Here is a 25,241-nt window from a genome sequence, read left to right as displayed (position 1 = left end):
TAACATAGGGAAAATATAAGGAACTCCCTCAGACAGTACTTGTAACTAGGTCTTTATTATACCAGAGGACAGAAATAGGACTAATATGTGGAAGCCTTTGGAAGGTAATTTTCAGGTAAAAGGAAAGAATTATTTAAACATAGGCAGAAATGGAACAAAATGCTTCCTGGAGGAAGGAGGCAGCCATTTGTAGAGTATTTGCCTTGGGTTCCCTCTGGCAGAGAGACACTAAAAACAAGGTGCTTATATAACTTATTTTTCTAACAGGGACACATTTGGGAATGAAAGATAACAGCAATAAACCTGGATTTCCAAGCAAACCAAGTCTCATGACACCTAATTCACCCTAATTGTTGACTGCCAGCTAGGTGGACATGTTGGAAAATGTTCTCTATACAAAATAGGGAAAGATCGACCCTCATAGGGAAAAGAGAGCAGGTCAGAGCTCATGGGAATGCCGAGAAACAGGGCAAATTGTGACCTTCTCACCCCCTGATATTGTCACCCTGATAGAATAAATTCCAAAGATCCAGATCAAGCAGGATCTATGCACACAAGCCTTACTATGAACAAAGTGTTAAAATCCAGAGGGATCCAAATGGAAAAAATTCCAGAGCAGGGGCATTGTTCCCAGAGGCAGAGTGGAGAGAATACTACTTTCAAACCCAGTTATTCAGAATTCTACCAGAGTATAACATAAAAATGTAAGAACAGAGCCAACTCCAAAGGACTGAAGATTGTGGGAATGGCAAAGTGAGAGCAGGACCAGGCTCACAGCAGGATTCCCCCACATATCAGGCAGGCACTGTGAGAAAAACAGAGAAGTGCAGGGCACATGGGGAACACACTTTCCCTAACTGTGATCTGTGCTTACCATGCCAGATAGGCCTAGAATTATCACAGGATGCACATTTTTTCCATTCTTAATGGCAACTGAAATATAATTATAAAAACTATACGACAACTTACCTCACTGTAATCACTGTAAGAATTTGAACGTGTTATTAAAAATTAACATTTCTAAACTAAAATTTCTATTTTATTAACTGCAGTGGGTACTAATGGCTACATACACTGCTATCCTCCTCTTGCATTTTTGCTCCAGTGTTGAAAGGGCACATTCCACTTTGCTATGCAGCCAATGTGATTCAGGAGAAACTGACCCCACTCCACAGTTCAAATGAGCCACTCAGAGTAATCCCAGTTCCCTGCCCTGTGATCACTCAGCTCAACCCAACAGCATTGGCATATCTCTTGGCAACTGGTATCAGTCCAGGCACATGGCGTAAATCAGCCATACTTTAGGGGAAGGCTGTTTTTCAATGGAAACAAAGGCAAGCATGTTCAAGTCAGTGGAAGCCAGCATTTGGGTAAAGTCACCACATGAGGGGACTGAGCAAAGAGAATGAGAGAATGTCAGAAAGGCAGAGCCAGAGCTCTGTTTTCACCAGGCATTCCCTACTTTTCACTTTCTTTTGTAGGCAATAACTTCCTTAGTGTTTAAGCCAGTTTGAGGTGGATGATCTTGACTCTTCAGCTGAAAGTATCCTTAGAGATCCATAAAAAAGCGATTCCCAAACTGTCTGCATATTGAAATCACCTGAAGACTTTCAAAAGTAGCTGATGCCCATGTTCCACTCAGAGATTATGATTTATTGGTGTTTTGTGTGTCTGGGTGAGCAAATTAATTTTTCAGCTCCCTGTCTTTCTGGAGATTCTTGAGAATTTATCACTGCCCAAGACAGATGGAATACTCTGAAACTCCTCAAAGTGACAGAGAATATGTGTTCCCACCAGTACTCTCTCTACCCCCCATAATGAAAGAGAGACTTTTATGCTTTGCAACAAGATTTGAGTTGCTCTCCAACTACCCTGCTTGGATTTCTGCTTGATTCCCTTGTCTGCACCACATTTCAGAAGATATGAGTTAGAGAGCCTTCTTTATTAAAATAGGAATATAAATCTCTGTTAAGTCATAGTTTATAGTGTCAAGGAGCCATAGTGAGTGATCCCAGCTGTTCATCAATAATTCCTTTCTTAAATGGTGTTATGGCTAAAAGGACAGAGATAGAGTAGGAGAGAACTTAAGATTTGACCTTACGGTTAACATGCGCTGATACCCTAAACCTTGATCCCCTACTGCATGTTAAACTGAGAAAATTAGTATCTATTTCATCTACATAGTAGAGCTTTTGTGAATAATATGAGATAATACAATGAAGAAAACTCAGAATAAAAAAGTGCTCGGTGAACATAAGTTATTATCATGAGAGGTCTAGTAAGTTAGAAATGCGTCTACACCTAACCCTAACAAACACAGTGGAGCCAGCAGGATGAAACGGCTTGGGGAGTTAAATCCTCTACCGGCCCCTTCTCTTTCCCCACCCCTTCATTCGTCCTCTCACCACCCCACATAAAATATCAAACCTGCTCTGTAAATGCAACTCTGAGAACTGTCCTGGCTCTAACTCACTTTTGACCAGATTGCCACCCTATAAGCTCCCCATGTAGAAATCCTAGGGCTGTCACTAATAGGCAGGAAGTTTGTTCTTTTCTCTAGGTTTTTAGAAGCATTCCGCTTCCTCATCAAGAGTATACCTCTGGGTACCACAATGCTACATCACTCCCCACTTGAATTATAATGTCTATCAAAAGAGGCATCTCTTGGGAGGCTTGAGTGCTAAGTGAGGAGTGACTTTTAGAGAGATGTTTGGGAAATGGTTTCAATATTTGGCAGTTCCTAAAGGCAAGATGATTTGAGATATTGTTGGTTTTTTTTTTTAAATACTTGATCAGCTCATACTATTCCCTTACTTCTGAAAATGCCTTGTCATTAAAATATTTCATTTGGCAGTTGCACCAAAGTAGGACTTTCATAAACCAAAGGATTGTAATTTTTCGTTTATTCCATTCATTTATCATATGTTTCACATATATCACATAAATGTATATATTCACTAGGAAATCAATCTTTCTTTTACAGATCTCTCCATTAAAATGTACCATTCTGAAACTAAAGACATAGACAATGCCCCAAGAATCGAAACAGCTGAAAGTACTGCAAAAATGTACAAACTGTCAACCATGAGGCGAATATTCGATTTGGCAAAGCATCGAACAAAAAGATCAGCATTTTTCCCAACTGGGCTTAAAGTCTGTCCGCAGGAATCCATGAAACAGATTTTAGCCAGTCTTCAAGCTTATTATAGATTGAGAGGTAAGAAAAGAGATGAAACCTATTAAGCCTTTCGTTCTTTTCTTCCCTTCCCTTTCATTCATCCATAGGTCGTTTTCAGCCCAAAACTTCCAGAGTCTCTTAGCCACAAGAGTTATAAAAATCAGCCAGCTAATCAAAAGTATGATAGATATCTGTTCTTATGTTTTAAAATAATATCCTGTACAACAGAGAAGCATTAAGGCATTTAACAAGTCACCAGAGAGTCTCAGTATCTGGTTTTACCTCTTTTATTTTTGTCAAAGTTTAATATTGAATTTTAATGTTGTTATTACAAAGTAAGAAGCACAGGATGATTGTAACCTCAGGAATCTGAGCAAGTTGATTTACAAAGTGAGATTTTATTTTTCAGAAGCAACATTACAATCCAGATACTCTCTCTCTTCTTGAAAATGTAAATTGTTTATTGCTAATTCGGCAAAACCTATTGAAGCTATGAAACCTGGAGGCACCACCTGAGTGCAAAGGGTTACAAATTAACAGCAGGTACCAAGACATAATGCAGGGGTGTTGATGGGATTTACAACATAATTACTGTGATTTCTAGTAGAGTTACAGTGCAGTTTTTACCCCAAAACAGCATCATAGGATTCTTACAGCATTCCTGGAAATCACTGTGGAGTTCAATCACACCACAGCAATCGGTGGCTGTCCTTGTCATTCATTTACCATGGATGAAAAGATTCCCATGGTTTCTTCTTTAAATGGAACACAGAATTTTTGGTAGCTGCTATTAAATTCCCCAGGTAGCTCCAAATAGTGTAAAGTATCTTGTTTAGCTGAAGCATAAACTCAATTTATCTTACAGGTGAAAGTTGAGGAGGTTTACTGATTTTTACCTTGATCATACGAGATGTTTGTTTCCATTCCAAAAAGCACAGTCACCCTGATCTATTTCAAGCCTATTGACTAGAGCAAGCTGGTTCAATTGTAGCCTGTGATGTGTTGTACATTATGACAACTGAAAACCATTTCATGATACTAATGTTCCAAAAAGCTCTTGAGTATTTACCTCTGTAATATGTACAAGGATTGTATTAATCTGGGGCGTTCTCACTGGGTTTTAGAGGCATAATTAATTAACAGTATCAAAAATATCAAGCCTTATGTTCCTCATATGTCTCATTTTATATAGAAATAAAGAGAGATTTACTTTCTGACAGAAACCACACCCACAGAGAAATGACAAGTACTGGATCATAGTCAGAAGGAGAACTCTAATTATAGGAAATCAAGTGCTCTATGTTAATATTCTGAGGTCTTAGCACAGAATTTCTGCATAGCAGGTTCTCAGTTAACGCTTATTGATGAATACAGGAAGCAAAGAGGCCATTGGGAATGCGAAGAAAAGACGGTAACATGTGTAAATAATTTATTTTGAATGTGCCTACACATTGATCAGATGACACAGGTAAATTCTATTTATTCGTTCTTGGATGGAAGTATAAATTTATGTATAGCATATGCATCATATTGAATATGAACACTATTGCTAACTTTTCATGTAACTTCTAATTCTTTATGACATTCACAAATAGGATTCATCACAAGTATTTGTGGAAAAGATTATTGCTGCAACCAAATTTTTAGCTCTGAATTTTATTCTTAGCTCTTTATTCTTGATTAGGTTTGCCTCTTTCATTCTTGCCTTTCTGGATGAAACTAACCATGGCAATGACAGTCCATTATCTTTATGGCTGCCCCTGGGTGATATAAAATTTTACTGTTCATCAACATGGATTTCTCAAGTCTAACAAATTGGTTTATAAAGAAACTAGAAATAACATGCAGCTACAGAGCAGTGTTTCTTTGACAGAGTAACCCACTGATTCTCGTAGCTACTTTTACAAAATGATCTGTTGACATCTTTTAAACTTAGGAGAGAAAGCTCTTATATTCCTCAGACCAGATGGAATATTGAGCTATTTCTTTTCCCAATGCTTAAAGCAACACAAGTGAAAATGTTTCGAGCTTCATGGTAGAATCATAAACATGGTCATCCCAAAGAAGAGACACAGAGGAGGCAAGTATATTTCTAGTTGTCTCCAGGGGGAACCCTGTGCTCCTACCCAGGCAAACTTCCTCCTTTGTGACTGCCTTCCTTCAAACTGCCCATTCCCCATGTCTCTCTATCCCCCTTCCTCTCGTCCTCTATCTGTCTGCTTTCTTCTCTTTTTTCCAACCCCAATATCAAAAGCCAGATCTTTCTTTCACATTAATATGTGACTTAGAGAAAGTTAACGAAGGATGGAGTCCTAGTTCTTGCTGCTCCTGTAGATTTACCTGTAGACCAGAACAGGTAAATCAGGGGTTAGAAAAATCCAACTTTCAGAAATTTTTAGACTCCTCCCAGCCCCGCGGTACTTTGAGGCCTCAACTTTCTCGGGTTCTTTTGATGCTCTCTTGGTGAGAACGAGAGACTCTCTCAAGGAGTCACGGGCTAATGCTCTTATTCTCCCAACCACAGAAGGATTCAATGCCTCCCGGTTTGTGTTAAGCTTCCAAGAGGCCAGAAAAATGACCTCAAATTAGTTACCAAAAAAACCCACCTCTCAGAGTCAAAAAAAAAAAAAAAAAAAAAAAGCTAGTTGTTCCTGTTTCATCCTAATATTTTGATCCCTATAAACTACAACACTCCAGGGAGATAATTCTTCAAGAAAATTCAGACATTTGTGCTTTGGGGAGAAAGTTCTCTTAGAGCTTTTGTGAAAAGTAGATTTTAATGGGGATGGGGGTGTTCCGTGTCCCTGCGGTGAAAGAAAGGCAAAGGAGCAGAGCTGGGAAGATGCAGGCACCAAAATAAGCCTTAAATTGAACTGAAATAAAAGGAAGATTTAATCTGAGACCAAGACAACACAGGCGAGAATGTGTCAAACTGGTAAACAGAAAGATTATCACATTACCTCCTCTCAGATGTTTTGTACATGGATATTGTTAGTGAAAGTCGCCAATGCCAAGCCCTCAAAGGCAGGGCTAGTTTATTTTATGTATTGTCGTGTATCTAGGAATTCATTGGGTTTTGAACTAAACTATCAAGTACGTTAGGGAAAGATGGAAGGGCAAAATAATATCTCCCAAGAGCGTATAAAGTATGTAGGTGAGAAAAATAGCAAGGGTAGCTGTTGGCTTGGACTAAACCCATACTCTTAGAGCTTGAACAAATGTTTCCTTCTTGAATGATATGTAGACTCTTGACTAGAAATGGTTGGTATCAGAAAAGGCATTAAAACTCTCTGATCCTTGCCTGGCAGGAGAGAGATTACGTTCACAAACATGGGTTCTCCAGTAAGAGACTATTATACAGGTCTCCAGGTGTGCTTGACCTCTGTTATTCTCCAGATGTGGAAAATTCAATGCACATTTGCGGTAGTGGGGTCTGCACCCCCTCCTGGCTTTGTGGATTCTGATCAGATTGCGGCTGGTAAATGACCTGAACTTCTTTGGTCTAGAATTCTCTTTGCCTCTTAAAACAGAAAGCTAAGAAAAATCCAGACATAGAATAAGTGGGGAATGAGGGAGAATAAAGTATAGGAATAAACTCACCTTATTCCTCCCCACAACACCTTTCTCAGCGCAGTAGCCAAAGAGTTTCTTTAGAAAATCAAGTGATGTCTGCTTCTGCCCCAAAGCCTCCTAATGCTCCATTTCTCTAGAGGTAAAAAAAAATCAACATATTATAATTGCTTATAACAAAAGTCATCTAATTCTTTTTTTCACTTAGTCCTCTAAATTAATTTTTAAACTACACACACCTCTGCGTGCTTTTCAGTTAACATCTAAAGTTTTTATCTTAAGTTTAAATAGTTGGATAGAATGTAACTTTTGGCAACCTGTAAAAATTGACATTGAAAATAAAACAAGAATTAGAGCATTCATGTGTATCCAGTGGAATCTATCATAGCCACTCAATACTTTGCATCAATTCTCTTAACAAATAAATGAACTTTTCTTAACAGCGGGAAATATCACATGGTTCCTTTTTCTCCATATAGCCACATTTCCATTCTACTTCCCACTTCGAAGATATATTTTAATGTAATTTATTTTAAACTTGAAAGTCTATTATTGATTGCTTTAAAATACTTCTCAGTAACAAAAATATACACATAAATTGAATTTTTTTTTTCTTTTCTGTTACTATGTGTACAAAGAAATTTATTCTGGGTTAATTTGTATTTATAATTACTTTTTAATATATAATTGATTAAACAAATAGATATATAAGTTTCACAAAAAATTTTAATTGTTAATAACAGATATAAGATCAGATACTGGCTTTGTGAGTACTCATGTTTATGAATACAAAATTAGGAACAAGGCTTTGGAAGAGGCCAGTTTAAATAAAGGGCCCATAGCTTAAATTTTATTAGCTTCTGCTTCTGGATATATGGGATTGCTTTGGTGTTGTTCCTCTGTTATTTTATGTAATATTACATATTGTTCCTATTATGTATTGCTAAAATAAGACAGGATTTTTACTTATCGTCCCTATTATGTATTGCTAAAATAAGACAAGATTTAGCATCAATTTTATCTCTATTCTTTTACTTAGTTTCACTTAAATGCGGAGAAAACTTGATACATAAATAACTAGATGAGAACAGAGGGAGTTTGTTATAGCAATATCTTATTCTTTAAGTTTCTTTGGCATTATATGCTAACAATCACATCGTGTTCTGTCACCATTATTTTTAATGATTTATCGGCCGTCGACTCCATTAGGACTCCTGATGTGCTAAAAGCAAAGAATAGGAAATCACTGTAATTGCAAAACTGTGTGTTACCCCTCAACTAAGTTTACTTGCTTTCTTAGCTTCAAAGCTATTATTTCAAATCATCCCTTTATGTGGTAACCTAGGGGCACTGTGTGCCACAATAAGATTAGGGGTCAATGAATGGGGGAAGAATGACAACCAAAGGGAAAGTGAAGAAGGAAAGGTGTACCCTTAGACTGATATTAGGAAAGCATGATAGGAAAGTAGAGACTTAGTAATTAATTCTATTTGAACTGTGTGCCTGTTTATCTCTTGGAAAGCCTTCAAATACAACCAGTATCTGTGGCCAGTCTGAAGACTATGGTTCTACAAGGCCCTACACAATTTGTGTTCCCCTCCCCACATTCTTCTTTCTTCATCGTCTGATACTTTCAACCTTGCTCTGGCTATTCTGTTTCCTCAATGCTCGTAGCATCCTCCGGCCTTGAGGCCTTTTTCTAAACTGCTTGAAAGTCACCTTTTACGATGAAGCTTTCTTCAACTACCCTATTTAAATTGCAGTCTTAGACACACACACACACACACACACACACACACACACACACACACACACGCATTCATATTCCCTATCTTCCTTCTTTTCTTTTTCTCCATAGCACATATAGATGCTCGATAAATAGTTGTTAAGTGAATTAATTTCTATGGGCTATAAATTAGTGTGTCAAAATAAGCCTCAAAAAAGCTTTCCATGTCAGGAGATTGTGCTTGAATTGTGAGAAAGATACCTTCTACTCTTAATGGCTCTGCATTGCAGTGTGTCAGGAAGCTGTGTGGGAAGCATATCGGATCTTTCTGGATCGCATCCCTGACACAGGGGAATACCAGGATTGGGTCAACATCTGCCAGCAGGAGACTTTCTGCCTCTTTGAAATTGGCAAAAATTTCAGCAACTCCCAGGAGCACCTGGATCTTCTTCAGCAGGTAAGCTTAATCACTACATGTTTGGAATATTTCCCAAATAAATATCTCCCAGACCTCCAGCCCCTACCCCTTTTGAATTGGTTTCCACAGCATAGGGTTGTTTGAAGACATGCTTGGAGATATACGATAAGGCCAATAGGAGTTTTATTTCTGCAAAGTAACATTGTACAGACAAGTTGAAATAAAGAAAATGAAAATAGACTTTAGCTCTTCAGTTGGCATAATCTCTTGGTAAAATTACTTTTTCTCTTTCTGCAGAGAATAAAACAGAGAAACTTCCCTGAGAGGTAAGTACCTAAAATAGAGTGCTGCGTGCTCTTGACTTTTGAAAGATCTCATAATGGAGTGAGACTCAGCTATTGTACCTTTATGATATTATGTCAGCCACTGAGATCTGTGTAGGTAATTCTGATAGACAATTTATACACATATTGTGCTAAATATAAATGAATATATAAAAAAAGAAAATTGTTAGACCTTATAGATTAAGATATATGTTTGTACTATGTTTTCAGATAATATGAATTTATTACTATGTGATAAATATCTAACATGTATTTTCACTTATAAGATATAGAGCAATTAAAATAGTATGATTTTTAGAATTTGTGATAAGTTATTAGTTACATCATGAAACTAATCTAGAGAGCAACCTCAATTTTGAACTCTCGTTTGGTATTTTGTAAAATGTTAGTATTTCTCAAACTAAATTACTAAAGCAATGGCTATATCCTCAACAAGAACTGAATGTCAAATAAGAAAATCAAAATGCAAAAAAAAAAAAAAAGGAAAAATACATAGATAAAATAATTAAACAAGAGAGATGTCATTGCCAAATTCTAATCTCACAAATTACACACATTTTATAACATTTAGAAATCCAAATCTGCAGATACTAATACTACAAAGAGTAACACATATTTGGCTATATGAATTGCTGACAATCCTTTATACTGCTTTTCTCATTTGTTCCCTCATTTCTATTCCCTTTGCCAACAACTCAGGCCAGGACCTTATTACCTCACACCATAAAAAACATCAAATCTGATCTCCCTAACAGATTTTCCTGGCTCTAACCTCTTCCCCACCCTAACTTGCATAACTGCTGCAGGACTAATGTGTCTACCATAGTCCTTTTGTTACACTGAGCCCTGTTCAATGGCTTTCAAAAGATTCCCACATCTTCCTCTTGCTCTTCTAAATATAATCCCCTCTCTGCACTCTCCTACCGCTCTGTGCTGAAGGCTGAGCGGAAAAGACTGAATCCCTGGCATCCCGTGCCCTCTGACTACTAGATAGGGCCAGCCAATAGGAAGCAAGATATCAGAGGAGGTGAAGAGAATAAGGTGAGCGAATTTATTGCCTCCTCTTCCCCTACTCCCCAACCTGCAAAGTCTCGGTGAGGGCAGCTATTGGTCTCCTTCAACTTCAGCTCAGTTCCTGTGAGGTGGCCCTCTCAATGGAGCTTTCTCTGTCTCTAGTTTGTGGTAACTGCTCCATCCTCTTATCCCTCCTGCCAGAGGAGAGCTCTAGCACCTCGCTGTTACCAGCCTCGGGATTCTGCATTCTCGCTTGTGGTTGCTTACATTCTTCCCACAACTTAGTAAGTAATCTCTTTATTAAACTTTGCTCAAATTACCCCACTATGAGTGAGTCATCTGTTTTCTGCCAGGACCTTCACTGAGGCAGAAGCCAAGCTAATTAATCGAGGCATGTCAGCTCCTGACCTTTTCAACTTTGCCTTTCATTACCCATGATTCCACTGCTGCCACCATGCCACTTCCTCACTGCAGAGACCACACTCAACTCATCCCAGACTCTGACTCCAAGCCTTTCTCTCTTGCCTGAAAGAACCTGCCTCCTCCACTCCACTCCATCTCTCTAAATCCCACTCTCCTTTCAAGTCCCACCTCTTCATGATATCTTAACCACCTATTTGAGCCTGCAGCAATCTCTCCCTGCTTTGAAATTTGCGTTCTATTTGGTACTTACTTTGTTATTTAACATTTCCTTGCTTTACCCTGTTTCCTGTGAAAGCGGAAACACCTCCAGGGCAGAAACTGTTTTATATTTCTCCACCAACTGCTATAGGACGGTCTTCATATATTTATAATATATAACAGTTCTAAATATGTCTATCTAGCCACACTTTTATAAATTTTTTAAAGCTATTGCCAAAATAAACAATGTGACTTAAGAAAATATTAGTACTAGAGTTTTAACGTTGTTCGCAAGACAAGGGATATTGATGCCTCTAATTTAAATTTAGGATAATATTAACTCCTTCATTTTCCAAAAAGAAAAAGAAAGTAAAGCAGAGGTTATTCATAAGAAAAAAAATTCAACACATACCAAGCCTTGATAGGAAAACATTAAAAATTACAGGAAATGATTATATAAGCCAGAAAGAGAAAGATATAGAATCATTCCACCAATTCTTGTGCCTACCAGCATTGATAGAAAGAAGAAACTAGAGACATTTTACATTACCTATTGTTACCAAGTTGTTTCTAAAAAAAGAAAGAAAGAATATAAAAGGAAAGGGTAAAGAAAAAACCTCTTTTACTTCAAACATTTTCAAGAAAACAAAACAGAAAATTTTCTCATCTGACTAGCTCATCAGTCTGCCAGTTTCAAATGACTTTAAAATAAAAGCCAGTGGAAGAAACCAGCAGCCTAGCTTCCCAAATTGTAGCTTCTCAGTGATGGTCTAGATTGCCAGTGTAGTGGCAGAATCACACCTGCACAAAATAGGCTGTTGAATTGTAACAAATGCAACAGCCAGCATTTTAATAACTGCTCTTCTTGGTTATTTTCTTTTTTACAAGGTAAAAAAAAAAAAAAAAAAGGATACCAATGTTATAACAGGAGAAAGGAAACCTTGCTATAAACAAAAATCTATAAATTAAAAAAAAAAGAAAGAAAATTGTCTAAGTTACAAATGCTATGTTTGACATAATGAAAGTTTACTAAATATTACTCCCATAAAAACTATTTATTAGACACATAGCATAATACCAACAAAAACAAACAAGAATAGCTAATTCCAAATTCCATTATAAAGTCTGAGTTTAATTTAGCCTATATGTACCAATATAGTCATCCATATTTACAGCTGACATCCATTCTGATTGGTCAGAGCCCATGCCAGGCTGATGGATATATTTTGTACATTAACCTCTATCAGCCCTTTGGCAGAATTGAGTGTGGTAGAAATATGCAGATGGTCCCCTTGGCTATGGCCAATCTCTATGACACTACAACAGTAGAGCGCCTAGCCATTCCATTTGGTCTTCCATCGACATGGGCCACAGAAAAATTGGATCAAATGTATTGGTCAACCATCACTATATTATACACAGACACAATTCTTTGAGACCTAATAGCTCATAGTAACAAATCTTTTCATGAGTTTCAAAAAATATCACTACTGCTACTTCTTTCTAAACAAAGCTTGCTTGAATGGGCCAACATTATATGCAGACAATTCAATAACAATGACCTTTATTCTGCCCTTAGAATATATCCCACACTGCCACTCCATGGCACTGTGAACCCACCCACAACTTCCTGGCTGGTTACTATTGCAGGCAATTGTTATGTTAAGAATAGGGCTTTAATACATCTACATTCTCCAGAAATCTATCTCTCTCCCATTATTGTACCCACAAGAATTATTTTATTGAATAAACTTAATGGCTATCTGAATTTGCAGGTTTGAGGGTCTGAGATTTTAGCAAGAATATTTCAGTCATAGATCATGCCATCAATTATCTTTGATGTCAAGGACACAGTTTAAGCACAAGGGACTATAAACATCAAACCCCCAAATCCATCTTTGCCTACTAGGGAATGTTTGCAGGACCACAAAAAGCTAAGGTGCTTATGAAAAGCCCTGGAGTCAAACATAACCATTTTAAGGGAGTTTGAATTTTTCTTCAATGAAAACAGATTAGAAGATTACTACTGCAATGAAAAAAATAGATAAACCCAGTTTTAAAGTGTACTTTTTCTCTAATTTTTACGTCTATTAAATATAGGTAAATTTAAATGCATTTCTCCTATTGTCATCAAGCTCCTTGTCACCACATCTGTTTTCTCCTCTATTTTGTTGATAGAAAAGATGAAATAGCCACAGAGGAGGTATTACAAGAGCTGGGTGAAACCCCCGCATTTTCAACAGGTAAGCTTAGATCTCATTTCGTCTGCTTCTGAACCTTTCATCAAATCATGAAAGCATGGTAATAAAAGCAATTCTTAATTAAAGTTGACAAAGTTTATAATGCACTTTCTCAAAACTAACTTGTATTTCCAACCTTATAAAATGATTTAAATTCATTGTATAAAACTTGGAAAATCTAGGAAAGAATAAAGCTAAAACCAAATTGTTATCTTACAACTTGGAGTCAATTATTTCAATATTTTCAAACAAACAAATTCAAGACAAATATCTGTCTATATATCCTTTATATAGGCAAGCGCACGCGCACGCACACACACACACACACACACATACACACACATACACACACACACACACACACACACACACACACAAATTAACCAGATCTCATTAGGCAAAACCATTTAACTTTATCTAGAAGAGCACCAAACTTGAGTTGTAGAAAGGAATAATGAAGAATTCAAGTTGGGCGGCGGGGGGGAAGAATTCAACTGGGATCAAGAGTATCAGTTATATTTTGCTCAAAAATGTATTTAGGTGATCTTAAAATAAAAATGATCTGAGAATGCATCTAACATCTATAAATTCCAGAATGACAGAAAAAGCATATGAAATTTTGACCTTGTTCTAATGTAAGCTCCTCCAGTCTCATTTCTGTGCCTCTTATTTTCTTTAATTTCCACAGATATTGCCAGCGTCTCACCGGGGTCCTTCCTTGTCACTCCTGAGGACACACTCCTCAATGGCACTAAGATGCCTATAATAGTAAGAACTTCTGAGAGTCAATTTAGCTCCTTGCATGACTGTTTTTGTTGTATTAGTAAAATGGAATAAGAGAATGGATTAACTGGACGTTCAATATTATTGGTGTTACATTTTTATCACTCCAGTTAATAGTTAGTGACTTTGCTCTATTCACAAGTCTCACTTCTCCCTAGGGACCGAGAGGGAGAAATAAATTGAAAACTAGGATAAGGTGGGAGAATTGCAAAAAGCAACTTAATTACAAACTCTGGGAAGGCAGGTACCTAACAGAACATTATATACAGCAGGTGCTCACCAAGCTTTAGAATGAATGAAGTGTTCTTTCTCCTGTGAAGTGCAATCTCACACTGACAACAAGGGTAGAAGTTTTGTTCTCAGTCATGTCCAGCATGAATAGGTCAGAAAAATGTCAAAATGATTGAAATCCTGCGTGTCAAAAGGGGAAAAATAAAAACAGAGGCAAGAAGAGCACTAGCAGCCTTTCCATTTGAAAAGGCATGCAAGATGAGAGGACTGTTACAGAATTTAATGTTGGTTATCAAAAAAGGTTATCAACATTTTTAACCTCTCTAAAAAGCTCTGAGCCAAATGCTTAAGGCCAAAACAGAGAAACAATATCCTCCTTATTTATGAGCAGTGGAGTTATGGCAGCATGAGTCGGCAGCAGACTCAGCATGGGGCTGTGGAATAGGGGTGACAAGTCAGAAAATGGGTCCCGTCATCCTCACACTGCCACTACAACCAGATCTGCCATCCCCTGTGTCTGCCATCCCCTGTGGCCTGTGAGACATCTCTAGCCCTTTCCTCTTTTCTCCAAGGCACAAGTCAAAGCCCAGATGGTGAAGGCAGGAAATTCAGTGTCTCCAGCTCTACATGAAAATTTAAAAATTAAAACCCTGCTGGCCATTCTCTCTCTCTGGCCTTTAGGCCAGATGGCTGCAGATTTGGTGGAATTATTGTTATGAACAAAGAATACAAATGTTTTATTTTTCTCAAAACTACTATTCCATTAACAGTGAAAAGTGCTGTTGAAAAAAATTATTGAGATTAAACATATTCACTATAAAATTTCTACAACTCCTATTTTCCTTCTCTATTTTCTCACATTACCTGTGTCTAAATCTTCAAAATCTAATTTAGGTCTCTCCTTCTGCAGTAAATATCCTCTGAATATTTCATTTTACATTCATTGCATCCTTCTCTCGACATCCTTTTTACCAACTGCATCTATAACTTATTCTTTCATTTAGCAAACATTTAACTGACGTGCCAGACACTGGGCTATGCACCGAAGGTCCTAAGATAAACAAGACACAGTCCCTGCCTTTAAGAAATTTATAATGCAACTAAGTACAACAGAATAGTCTAAGTGCTATGACTGAAGATGGCAAATGTATGGACCGGGACAAATTGATATGCTGGGTTGGGTTGCAAAGGACGTGATCCCTAGTCATGTATATTCACTGAGAGCTTTGTACATAAATGGCTTCATGTTTTTTAGTTTGGGAAATTGCATGAAGTGTGAGAATCATGCTGGATTCAAGGAGATTATATGAGGAGAGAGGGGTAACAGGATTAACATATAAAAAGAAGACTCTGGGTCAGTAAATCACAGGTACCAAATGAGCAATTCAGATCTTATTCACTACTACAAGAGGTCAAAGGAGGCAAAGATTTCCACCTTAGATGGTCAGAGGATATATTATTGTAAGTAAACCATGAAATATTGGTAAGAAGTAAAAAAGGGTGTGTGTGTGTGTGTGTGTGTGTGTGTGTGTGTGTGTGTTTTATTGCTGGAAGTGGGCATGGGGAGCAGTGAGGACGGTCTCCAGTCAGAAGATTATCACAAGCTATATGATGTCTCAGCAACAGTGAATAAAACCATTTGTTGGTCAGGGCAGGGAGAAGTGAGACAGACTAAAACAGTTCAAGCAGATTAGTGTCAGATAGTGGACTCTTGAATGTCAGGAAAAAAGAATTTTGGCTGTATCCCATAGATAATACGGAGTCACTGATGGTGCTGGGTAAGAGGCATAAAAATTAATCCAGCGGTTGAGGGTAAATTAGGAGACTTGTCACTAATATATCTAAAGAATTTATTTAAATGTCTCTTGTAAATTTCAAATGTGCCTAATGAAATGGTAAGCTTCTAGAGGATAATACCACATACCATACTTTTCTTTCAACTTCCCATAGATCCTAGCACTGTGCTACACCCATACAGATGCTCAGAGTATATTATTTGAATGGATGGATGAATGAATGAATGAATGAAAAGTTTTTCATTAAACAAACATCAGTAGCCTGGTAAGTGTAAATCCATGTCCTCTGTGTGCCCTAGTAAAGTTAGAGGTTATTCTGTTGTCCAATGCCCATGGAAGAGGGGAGTTTGTGATAAGAAATGAGGAGAAACTACATCAGCTACCACCCAGATGAGTTTTGCCCCTCATGGCATTTTCCATTGACTGTTCTCTTCTCTCGGCTTCTATAACACTGATTTCACCGTAAGAGACTATACACTACCAGAGACAGTTAATTTTCCGCAGACGTATTTTTTACTCTTTTGAGAAAGTTGTACAGATCTCAGGATCATCTTGGTACCAAGGCTGAAAATCTGTCAAACCCCAAGTTTGAAACCCAGATCCAGGCTTGTTCTGTGCCCCGGAAACCCACATGAGTTGAGAACAATGAGAGACTCCTGCTCAATCTCAAACTAAAGAACAAGAATGATGACCCCTGGCCTTTTGTGATCAAAGGCCAAATCCAGGTCATCAGAACAGTACTTTTATTCTTAGCCACATGTTTCCAAAGGTGGCCTAAATATGCCATTCCCTCTGAGAGAAATTTCAAGTCTTCCCTTGACCTGACAGTGCCTTCTAACCTGTCTAGAATCTTCTCTAAAAAGAATTTTAAAATATCACAGTATCCATAGGTTATTTTATCTAATCCAATCCTCATCACAGAGTATTTATAAAGTTACACAAGGATGTGGTACAATCCTAATGATGCTCCAGCATTATACATAAATTATGCATGTGTATGTATATGTGTATAAATGCTTTCATGAAAAGCACACAGTCATAAAATGACAGTGTTTTCAAAGATTTTAAGTAATTAACTCATTGGAGCTTTGGTGCTTTGTTTCTCAATGAAATTCACAGGCCACATCTAGTTAATAGGACTTTTATTCTAAAAACACTAGAGCCTTCATACTCCACTTCTTGAGACAAGATCAACATATGTTATATAATATAGCCATTTGCTTATTGTTTATTTTAATAGAAGACCTTTTTTTAACTTAGGAAAGAGAAATAGAATTCACTGAGGTATCTGAGGGCCCACTGGAGCAGAAGGTGGAGCTGAGCATCTCTCTGGCAAACCAGAAGTTCAAGTCAGAACTCGCTGACTCCCAATCCTCATATTACCAGGAGCTAGCAGAGAAGTCTCAACTTCAGGTGAGTGAACTCAGCCCATACAATCACAGCCCAAGTCATGACTCAAACCTGGGACCAAATAGAACATAAACTCTTTTGGCTAAGTTCCAACTTCTTGTGAACAGGCATTCATTTTTAACCATTAAAAATAAATCAAAACTGCAATGGGTTCCAAAATATTAGGACAAATGGATCTCCAGGTAAGTTTTCCATTCTGGTTTTCCATCCATAAAAGTCATTTACATTTAGATTTTCTTTAAATATTAGCAGGTTTTTAAATCTCATTTAACTGAAAGCCACTAAGCAGATATTCTATATGTCTAAAACGTCCATGTAGGCACCAACTAGGGAACATCCTGGGTTGAAATATGAATTTTTAATTCACAATACTTTGTCTTACATAATATTTTCATTTTTGCAGTCTGCTGCAATTTAAAGACATGACATTTTTCATGGGTGATAAGTGAAAGGCAGTTATGTTGTCCATGTTATCCATCACTAAACAAAGGAGCTGTCCCAAGATGTCTCTTCCATCTCTGACCATCATCGTATCTGCCTGTCCCCAAATAAATCAAAAGGAGTCTTCATTCCCTGCAGGATAAATCCAAACTGCTCTGCTGAGCATAGCATGTATATGCCATGAAAAGATCCCTGCCTTTCTTCCCAGCCTCACCTTAACACTAGTTCTTTACCATCCCCACTTCTTTTCACTAGCTCTCCACAAACCGCTTACAAATCTTTTCTCACCTTTAGTCTTTACATGTCCCTCCTCCTCTGTCTGGAATGCCATTCCCTGAGTTTCAAATTACAAACATCATGAAAAATTCTCTCTACCCATATTCTGGGTTCAGTGCCTCTCCTCTGAGCTAACACCCAGGGCCACTGTTGTCTCAACACTTATCACTCTGTCTTGAGGTTGTTTGTTTACATGGCCTTTGTTGTCTCCATTCCTCCCTCCTCAGCCACTACCCTCACTACCATTAGGCTTTGAGCTTCTCCTTGAGAGCAGGAACCTTCTCTTCCATCTCTTCAGCCTTACTTCCTAATACAGAGTTTGGAATGCAGTTAACTACTCAGTAATGTAAAAAAGCAACTGAAAATAGAAGCACCCATGAGATTTCATAATATGAACTACATGTATGGACAGCCTGGGTACCCAAGCATCTTACATGGAGAGGGAACAAACAGGTTCCCACTTCTAATACTTAGCAAATTCAACACTTACCTCCTCCCAACTGGAGAGGAGGTAAATGAAAAAACATTCTTAACTAGCAACCTCTCCCTGCATTAGCCATCAGTCAATAAAATGTAAAGAATCATTTCTACAAACTTCAAAGAGAAAGCATTAGCACGAGGTGTTTATGAACCAGAAAAGTACTTAGACATGTATTATTAGATAGAATTAATTTTAAAAATAGTCCGTTAACTTTTCTGTTCTTTGAACAATTCTCTTCAGCAAATCCTTAGTATAGTGAGTGTCTCCAAAATTGGATAATTGACCATAGATTGTCTTCACTGACCTGTTGTTAATTTTCTAAGCACGTGAAACAACCTGATGTAGAATAATGCAAATAAATTATAATACTTTTAAAATCTGACTTTTAGTCTTGTTTCTTCCAAGACTTAGTCATGAGAATTTGGGAATCACTTTTCTGACCTTAGATTCCCATTTAGAAATTGAAGATGACCTCGAAGTCCCTTTCCAAGTTAAAACATTATATACAGAAATAGTACCACTGTTCTCAATCTTCTCTATGTATTCGCTCGTTTCATTTTTCACACAATCCTATAAGTTATATTATTTCCAGTTTTTGCAAGTGAAGCTACTGAGGCAAAAGGTGATTCCTTAATATGCCCCAAAATGTCACACCTATTAACTGGCAAAGCCAAGATTCAAACACAGGCAGCCTGGCACCAGAATCCCTGCTCTTAACCACCATGCTATAACTCCTATTTTCCCCAAATATGTATGGTGGAAGGATTTTTGCATCATCATCAGAAAAACATGCCCCTTATAGCCTCTGAAATACTGATTAGCTAAAGAAGAATAGGTCTTGTTTGGTCTTGTTCCAGAGACCTATTACATCAGCCCAGCTGGTTCCATTTGTGTGGTTGTGGCCTCTCTGAGATGAAGCCCCTCTGCTTAGGGCGTCTGTTTCCCTCCCAGGCTCCTAAGCAGTCCAGACACCTAGCCGCCTGCCATCAGATAACTAACCAGCCCACCACAGCCCACTTGCATTAGCATGGTCATTTGGACCTAATCGGAAATTAATGGACAGTGCTTTGCAGTAATTTAATTTCCACAATAAACTTAATGAGCAATTTAATACAAATGTCAAAAGGAATGCTTAGTTGTCTGAATGCTTTCTCCTGTGCAAACATTCATGAGAACTCAACACGGCTGCCTTTTTATAGCCCCGTTAACATACATTCCAGCAGAATCAGGGAGGCCCCTGTGCATTTAGTATTATTAATAAGGTTAACTGAGCACTTAATTAGCAATTTAGTGGTTAGTGCTCCATGATTGGAAGGTTCCCAGAAGATTATTTAGCAGAATTAACTGAAGGCCTTTGTCATCTCCTCCCTAGATGCCTCTGCACCCTTCTAAGCAAAGCTGATTCTTAATCCATCACAGACAGGTTCACAAAGAGGGCATGGACACAAACAATAAAACCCCTCCACTGGAGCCAGTGCTGTGAGCACTCCTGGAGGGGAGGACAGCTCTCCCCAGCAATGTACTCTGCTGCCTATGCTCACAGCTGTGGGCTTTTATAGTAGCAGTTCTGTGCTTAACTGATTGTTTTCACACATACAACAGAATCTCTGGTATCCTGGGCAAGAAAGAGGGATGAGTCAGGGTTTGAATCTTCTGCTCCAGAAATTGCAGCTCACACTTAAACATTCAGTCCTAGGTGCTATAACTGGAATGCCATGACAAATGCTTATGACCCCAGCTCTATTTCTCACAGGAGACCAGAGCAGACCTAAAGCATGTACACAGCTCTTTCCCACCTGCCCCAATAATAAAGAAAGACCAGCTCTGCAGAACCTAATCTGCTAGCTGGCTCCTGGCAAGAGTGGAGGCACAGAAACTTACTACCCAGGCCCCTGGCCCCTGACCCCTATGGGAACTTTCATCCTGTCCTTCCCCACACTGAGTCTTTCAAAAACAACTGACTGAACATTTGCTCTACCCTTGCCAGGCTCCATGCTATGTGGTTATTAAGGAAGTAAAAGAAAATCAGGCTATCAAAGAGCTAATAATTCAGTAGCAGAGATAGAGAATAGTAAATAATACAGTATCACTGACTCCCTGCCCACTGTGTGTCAGACACTTATTAGTTATTCCTTAAAGCAATCTTATGATATAGGTGTTATTATCTCATTTTGGTTAAGGAGGCCAAGATTCAGAAAAATTGGGCAATAAATTTAGATCATGCAGTTAAAAAGTAACAAAACGAATATTTAAACTCAGGCCTATACGGCTATCTGCTTATCACCCAAAACTTGAGCTATCTTTATCATTGTAGTTACTATACACTCAGGAAACAAAAACTATTTTAATAATGGTGCAAGAAAATATAATTTAGGAGGTAAATCCGTCTGGTGGGGGAAAAAAATTCATGATACATTCCAAAACCCGATGTAAGTGATTTGGGGATTATCTGCATATCGATGCTCTAGTCCTTGGCATAGATAATGTAGAGTCTGCAATAATTTTAGATATAGTGGCAATGCAGTGGCATGCTGATGAGTTTAGAGGAGAAGAGACGCATTCGACTTGATTAAACAAAATGTGCTGAGTCCCTACTATGTGGATGACAATCCACTAGGTGCTGGGAGGGAGGAGTTAAAGATGAGTAAGCAAGACATGATCCCTGAGCCCGAGGATCATAATCTCTATGAGGGAGACAATATGGACTTCAAAGACTGTTTTATGAAATGTACAGTAATAAGTTCTAGAGTAGTAAGGAGAAGAAATAATTAGGCCTTACTTTGGGGCCCTACAAATACTTTTCAATAGAGATGTTTGAGCTGGCTTTGAAAGATGAGTGGGGGAAGGGAATATCGATGAAGAGAGGTAGAAGAATTTGCATCTTGGACTAAAGGAAAAAAATTTATAGACATCTAGAGGAAAGTACATGTTGTATTAGGGGAGAAACAGGGGTTGGTTTAATGTAACTAAAAGATACAAATATTGGCCAAGGGGGTAATGATGGCAGAAAGTGCAAATAGTGAGGTACTTTGTGGGGTAGATTGTAGAGGGTCTTAAATGCTATTCTAAAGTATTAGACCTTATTTAATAGTCAGTGCAGCCCACCAAGTGATTTTTAGTGAAGAGCAACAGATGTGGAATGATTAACTTGGAAAAACATTGTAGTTGAGAAGACCTCTCCCTCATACCCACAAACTCAATGCACCCAAAAAGCCATTTCTCCTCCCTCCCCCAGCGCACACCCAGAAAATTATTTCAGCGATACAGAAAGGGCAATAGGCAGGGTATAACAGTCATGGGAATAAGAAGAACATGGTGAAAACAAAAGGCATGTGAGATTTGAACCAAGAAGACTTGGTGACTAGATGCGAGGGACACAGAGGGGAGTCATCTAGGGGTGCTGGCTGTCCGGCATGGAACGTGATGGGTGTTCATGACTGACTGACCCTGACTGACATAGAGAGCCCAGGAGGAAAGGCAGATTTGAGAGGAAGAGAATGACTCTGGTTTGGACATATTTAGTTAGTGGTAAATATTGGGATAGTCATGTGGAGAGCTCAAAGCTATGTGTCAGGAGATTGTTGAAGCCAAGGGAGAAAAAGAGATCCGTATCAAGAGACAGAGGGAAGCAGGCACAGGGAAGGGAGGACAGGGTTGTGTCCCTGTTTACCTCTTCAGCCTATTGCACTTTCACCCTGCTGTTCCTCCCAAGCTTCATTACTAAACTATTCTCTCTTCCTCTTGGTTTTTCCTGCCTACCAAGCTTCATCCAAGTAAGTTGGATGGGTCAGTGCCTTTCCATCAATGTGACAGTGTGTCCCGAGAGCCTAGTACAATGCCCAGAGTCAAGCTTACTGAATAAATGAGAGAATGAGTGAGATGAAGAGGCTGAGGGCACAGACTTGCAGAATCCTTGCATTTAAAGTAGAGAACAGAGACAGGAATAGGATAAAGACTGAGAGAGTAGTCAGAGAGATGGAAGAAGAACCCGAAAAAAGCAGGGATACCGTGGAGAAAGAATGGAAAATGCCACTGGATTTGGAGAGAGCCAAGAGACAATGACCTGGAGAGAACCATTCCTCCTGGGGCGATCCAGGAGCAGAGCCAGACTGTAGCGGGTCAGTGAGTGAGTGGATATAACAATCATAAAATACTCTGATAATATGCCTCGTTAGCGAGATCAGATTAGTTTAAAAACTTATTGAAAAGTTCACATAAGTCTAAGGGCCAGTCTAGTCTGTTAGAGAAGAATCTGCTTCCAATGTCTCATTTAAGTGCAGCAGCCATTTGACTTTAACTTTACAGATATTTTTCCGGATCATATAGTTCAATTTGGAAGATATCTCAGTTACTCTATGTGTATAAATAAAAATACTGTGGCCAAAAAACTTTCTTCCAAGTATCACTTTAAAGCTATAACATGTTTTATATAAATAACCATTAAAGCAAGTCAGAACTACCCAATTACAGTTTTACAGCTTTTAAATAAATAGCAAAAACGCTTTCCTCTGGGTTTTAGAAATCACTAAAAACAAACCTGGCCTCAATCATTGCTTCAGTTTTCCATTTTCATTTTTTTCTCCTAACTCACCAAAAATGTTTAGGCTCTTTCAGTTAGGCAAGATCTGACCCAGTAGAACCAAAAAAGTATTTCATCAATTTTTTTCTCTCCACAGATGCAAAAGATATTTAAGAAACTTCCAGGATTCGAAGAAATCCATGTATTAGGATTTAGGTAAGTAAGAGAATCAGACTCTCCTCAATTTTTAAATCACTTTCTTCCTCTACTCTTTTAAACCGATGTCATGAGGATTATAAAGTCTCTTTTCTCCCAATTGTTTAGCTCTGCCTAATCACTAAAATGGAATACATATCAGATAAAAGAATTGTCTAATTCGAACATGACTCTAGGTGATTTTTTTTAAAGAGTAACACAGGAGCTATGTTCCTTCCTCCCTCCGGAGTCAGAAACACTGCTCTCTGCAGAGAGCTCATCTGCTGTCCTTGACAAAGTTATTAATGAACCTCCTGGGAAAATAGAGGTAGATCAAAAAAGTTGCCTTGTTGTCTGATTGCCTGGTTTCCTGGTGAGGCTAAATATCACTGTTTAAACAAATCAGACTGACCCAATGAGAAAAAGGGAAAACTAATAAACAGTGATGCCTATGGGTAGCAGGGTTGGAGGAATGGGGTGGACAGGGATGGGTGGAAGCAAGACTTCCCAAAATATACCTTTTATATCATTTTGATATCTGAACCATAGCAATATATTACCACAGAAAACATCCAATTAAACTTTTAAATAGAAGAAATGAAATAATAAAATAGTGCCACATTACAGTAGGATTCTATCATGTTCCCTTGGCTCTCCCACAGGAGGCCTGTATCCATAGGCATCCCAACATTCTAATGTGGGTTCATGATTTCGGGCAAGAATTCTTGCTTCTTTAAGTTCTCATTATTCGAAACATCTACAGGTGGGGTCATAATATGTTTTTTTAATGTACCAGAGGATAAACATCAGCCCTGGTGTGACAGAATGAGGTTCTAAACCCTGAGGGAGATTTGTAAAGTGGGTAGAGCAGGAGTCACCCTAAGTCCTTCTTTGCCTTTTCACCTTCTATTGTCTTAAAGCAAGAGGGTGCACAGAACCAGGGATCCATATGCTCACAAAGAATAAATGGAGGGAGAACTCCACCAGTTTATTTCTTTCGAAAACATCAGGCCCCTCTGATTCATGTAATTCCAAAGGAAAGAAACACTGAAAAGTAAAAGCTATAAAAGATGCAACCCTTAATATTTACCAAAGCAGACTCATTTTTCTTTATTTCAAGATGCTGCTCCACAGTATTCCATGTGAAATTAGATGGATTAGAGAGAAATAAAAGGTGATAGGAGAATATTCTGCACAGATGGCAGGGTCTTCTGGATAAACCACTGCAGTTAAAGAACAAATTTTTCATTTAAACCTGAAGGAAATGATAGGAACGGTTTTCTTCGGTGAATGTTCAAGTGCTCATTATCCCCTCTTTTCAAATAAATGAAAAGCTAATAATAAAAAATATTCTATTTCAGAAGAAAATCAAAATATTAGATTGATGAAATTTTGCAAGGTAAAAATTTTAAAGATATATCCCTTGAAGCAGCATCTTTTCCATGTGTTTATCTCTGCAAAAATTTATTCCTTTTCCTGCCAAAGATGCTTATAAAGGAAATTCGATGACACTTTCCTAATGATTTCTATTATGTGATAAAGGCTTAGTCTCCCAGAAAACATTTGACCCCGAATATAATAAATGATCTGCTTATAAGTATGGCAAACTTTTAATCATTAATAATGATGCTCAGACTGTTGTAAAGTTAACTCATGAAGGAAATTGCTTTCTCATGGAGACAGATCCCCACAAAACCTAAAATTTTGTGTGTCTCCTGATACTGTCTTTATTTCAGTTTATTATATAAAACCTGATCAATTTAATAAGTACTTTTATTTCAGTGACCTCATTCGATTCTCTCAACACAACTGAGAAGTAGTTAGGACATCTATTATTAATATGATTATAAAGATGAACAGTTCACTTTAAATATTGCTTTATCTCTTAAAACAAATATGGGAAACTATTAACATTTAGTTGGAGGGTATACTCCTTCAAAGACTTGTACACAACTGTCCATACTAGCTTTATCTGTAATAGCCAAGAACTGAAAAAAA

The 25,241-nt window shown here is 38.0% G+C and overlaps 1 protein-coding gene across 1 annotated transcript in view; it reads left to right on the top strand.

The window, feature by feature from the left end:
- Positions 1-2,944: 2,944 nt before the first annotated feature.
- The window catches only part of IMPG1 (interphotoreceptor matrix proteoglycan 1), an 87,424-nt gene continuing 65,127 nt past the window's right edge, over positions 2,945-25,241 (top strand). The window contains exons 1-7 of the mRNA XM_011383572.1: positions 2,945-2,999; positions 8,765-8,931; positions 9,190-9,218; positions 13,050-13,114; positions 13,800-13,879; positions 17,182-17,334; positions 23,206-23,264. Of these exons, the coding sequence (XP_011381874.1) occupies positions 2,945-2,999; positions 8,765-8,931; positions 9,190-9,218; positions 13,050-13,114; positions 13,800-13,879; positions 17,182-17,334; positions 23,206-23,264 (608 nt within the window). The remainder of the gene's footprint in view (positions 3,000-8,764; positions 8,932-9,189; positions 9,219-13,049; positions 13,115-13,799; positions 13,880-17,181; positions 17,335-23,205; positions 23,265-25,241) is intronic.

This window comes from Pteropus vampyrus, unplaced genomic scaffold (assembly GCF_000151845.1).
Source record: "Pteropus vampyrus isolate Shadow unplaced genomic scaffold, Pvam_2.0 Scaffold526, whole genome shotgun sequence".
In the NCBI taxonomy this organism is placed as follows: Eukaryota; Metazoa; Chordata; class Mammalia; order Chiroptera; family Pteropodidae; genus Pteropus; species Pteropus vampyrus.
The sequence above is the reverse complement of the archived record's forward strand: the minus strand, read 5'-3'. Positions and strand labels throughout refer to the sequence as shown.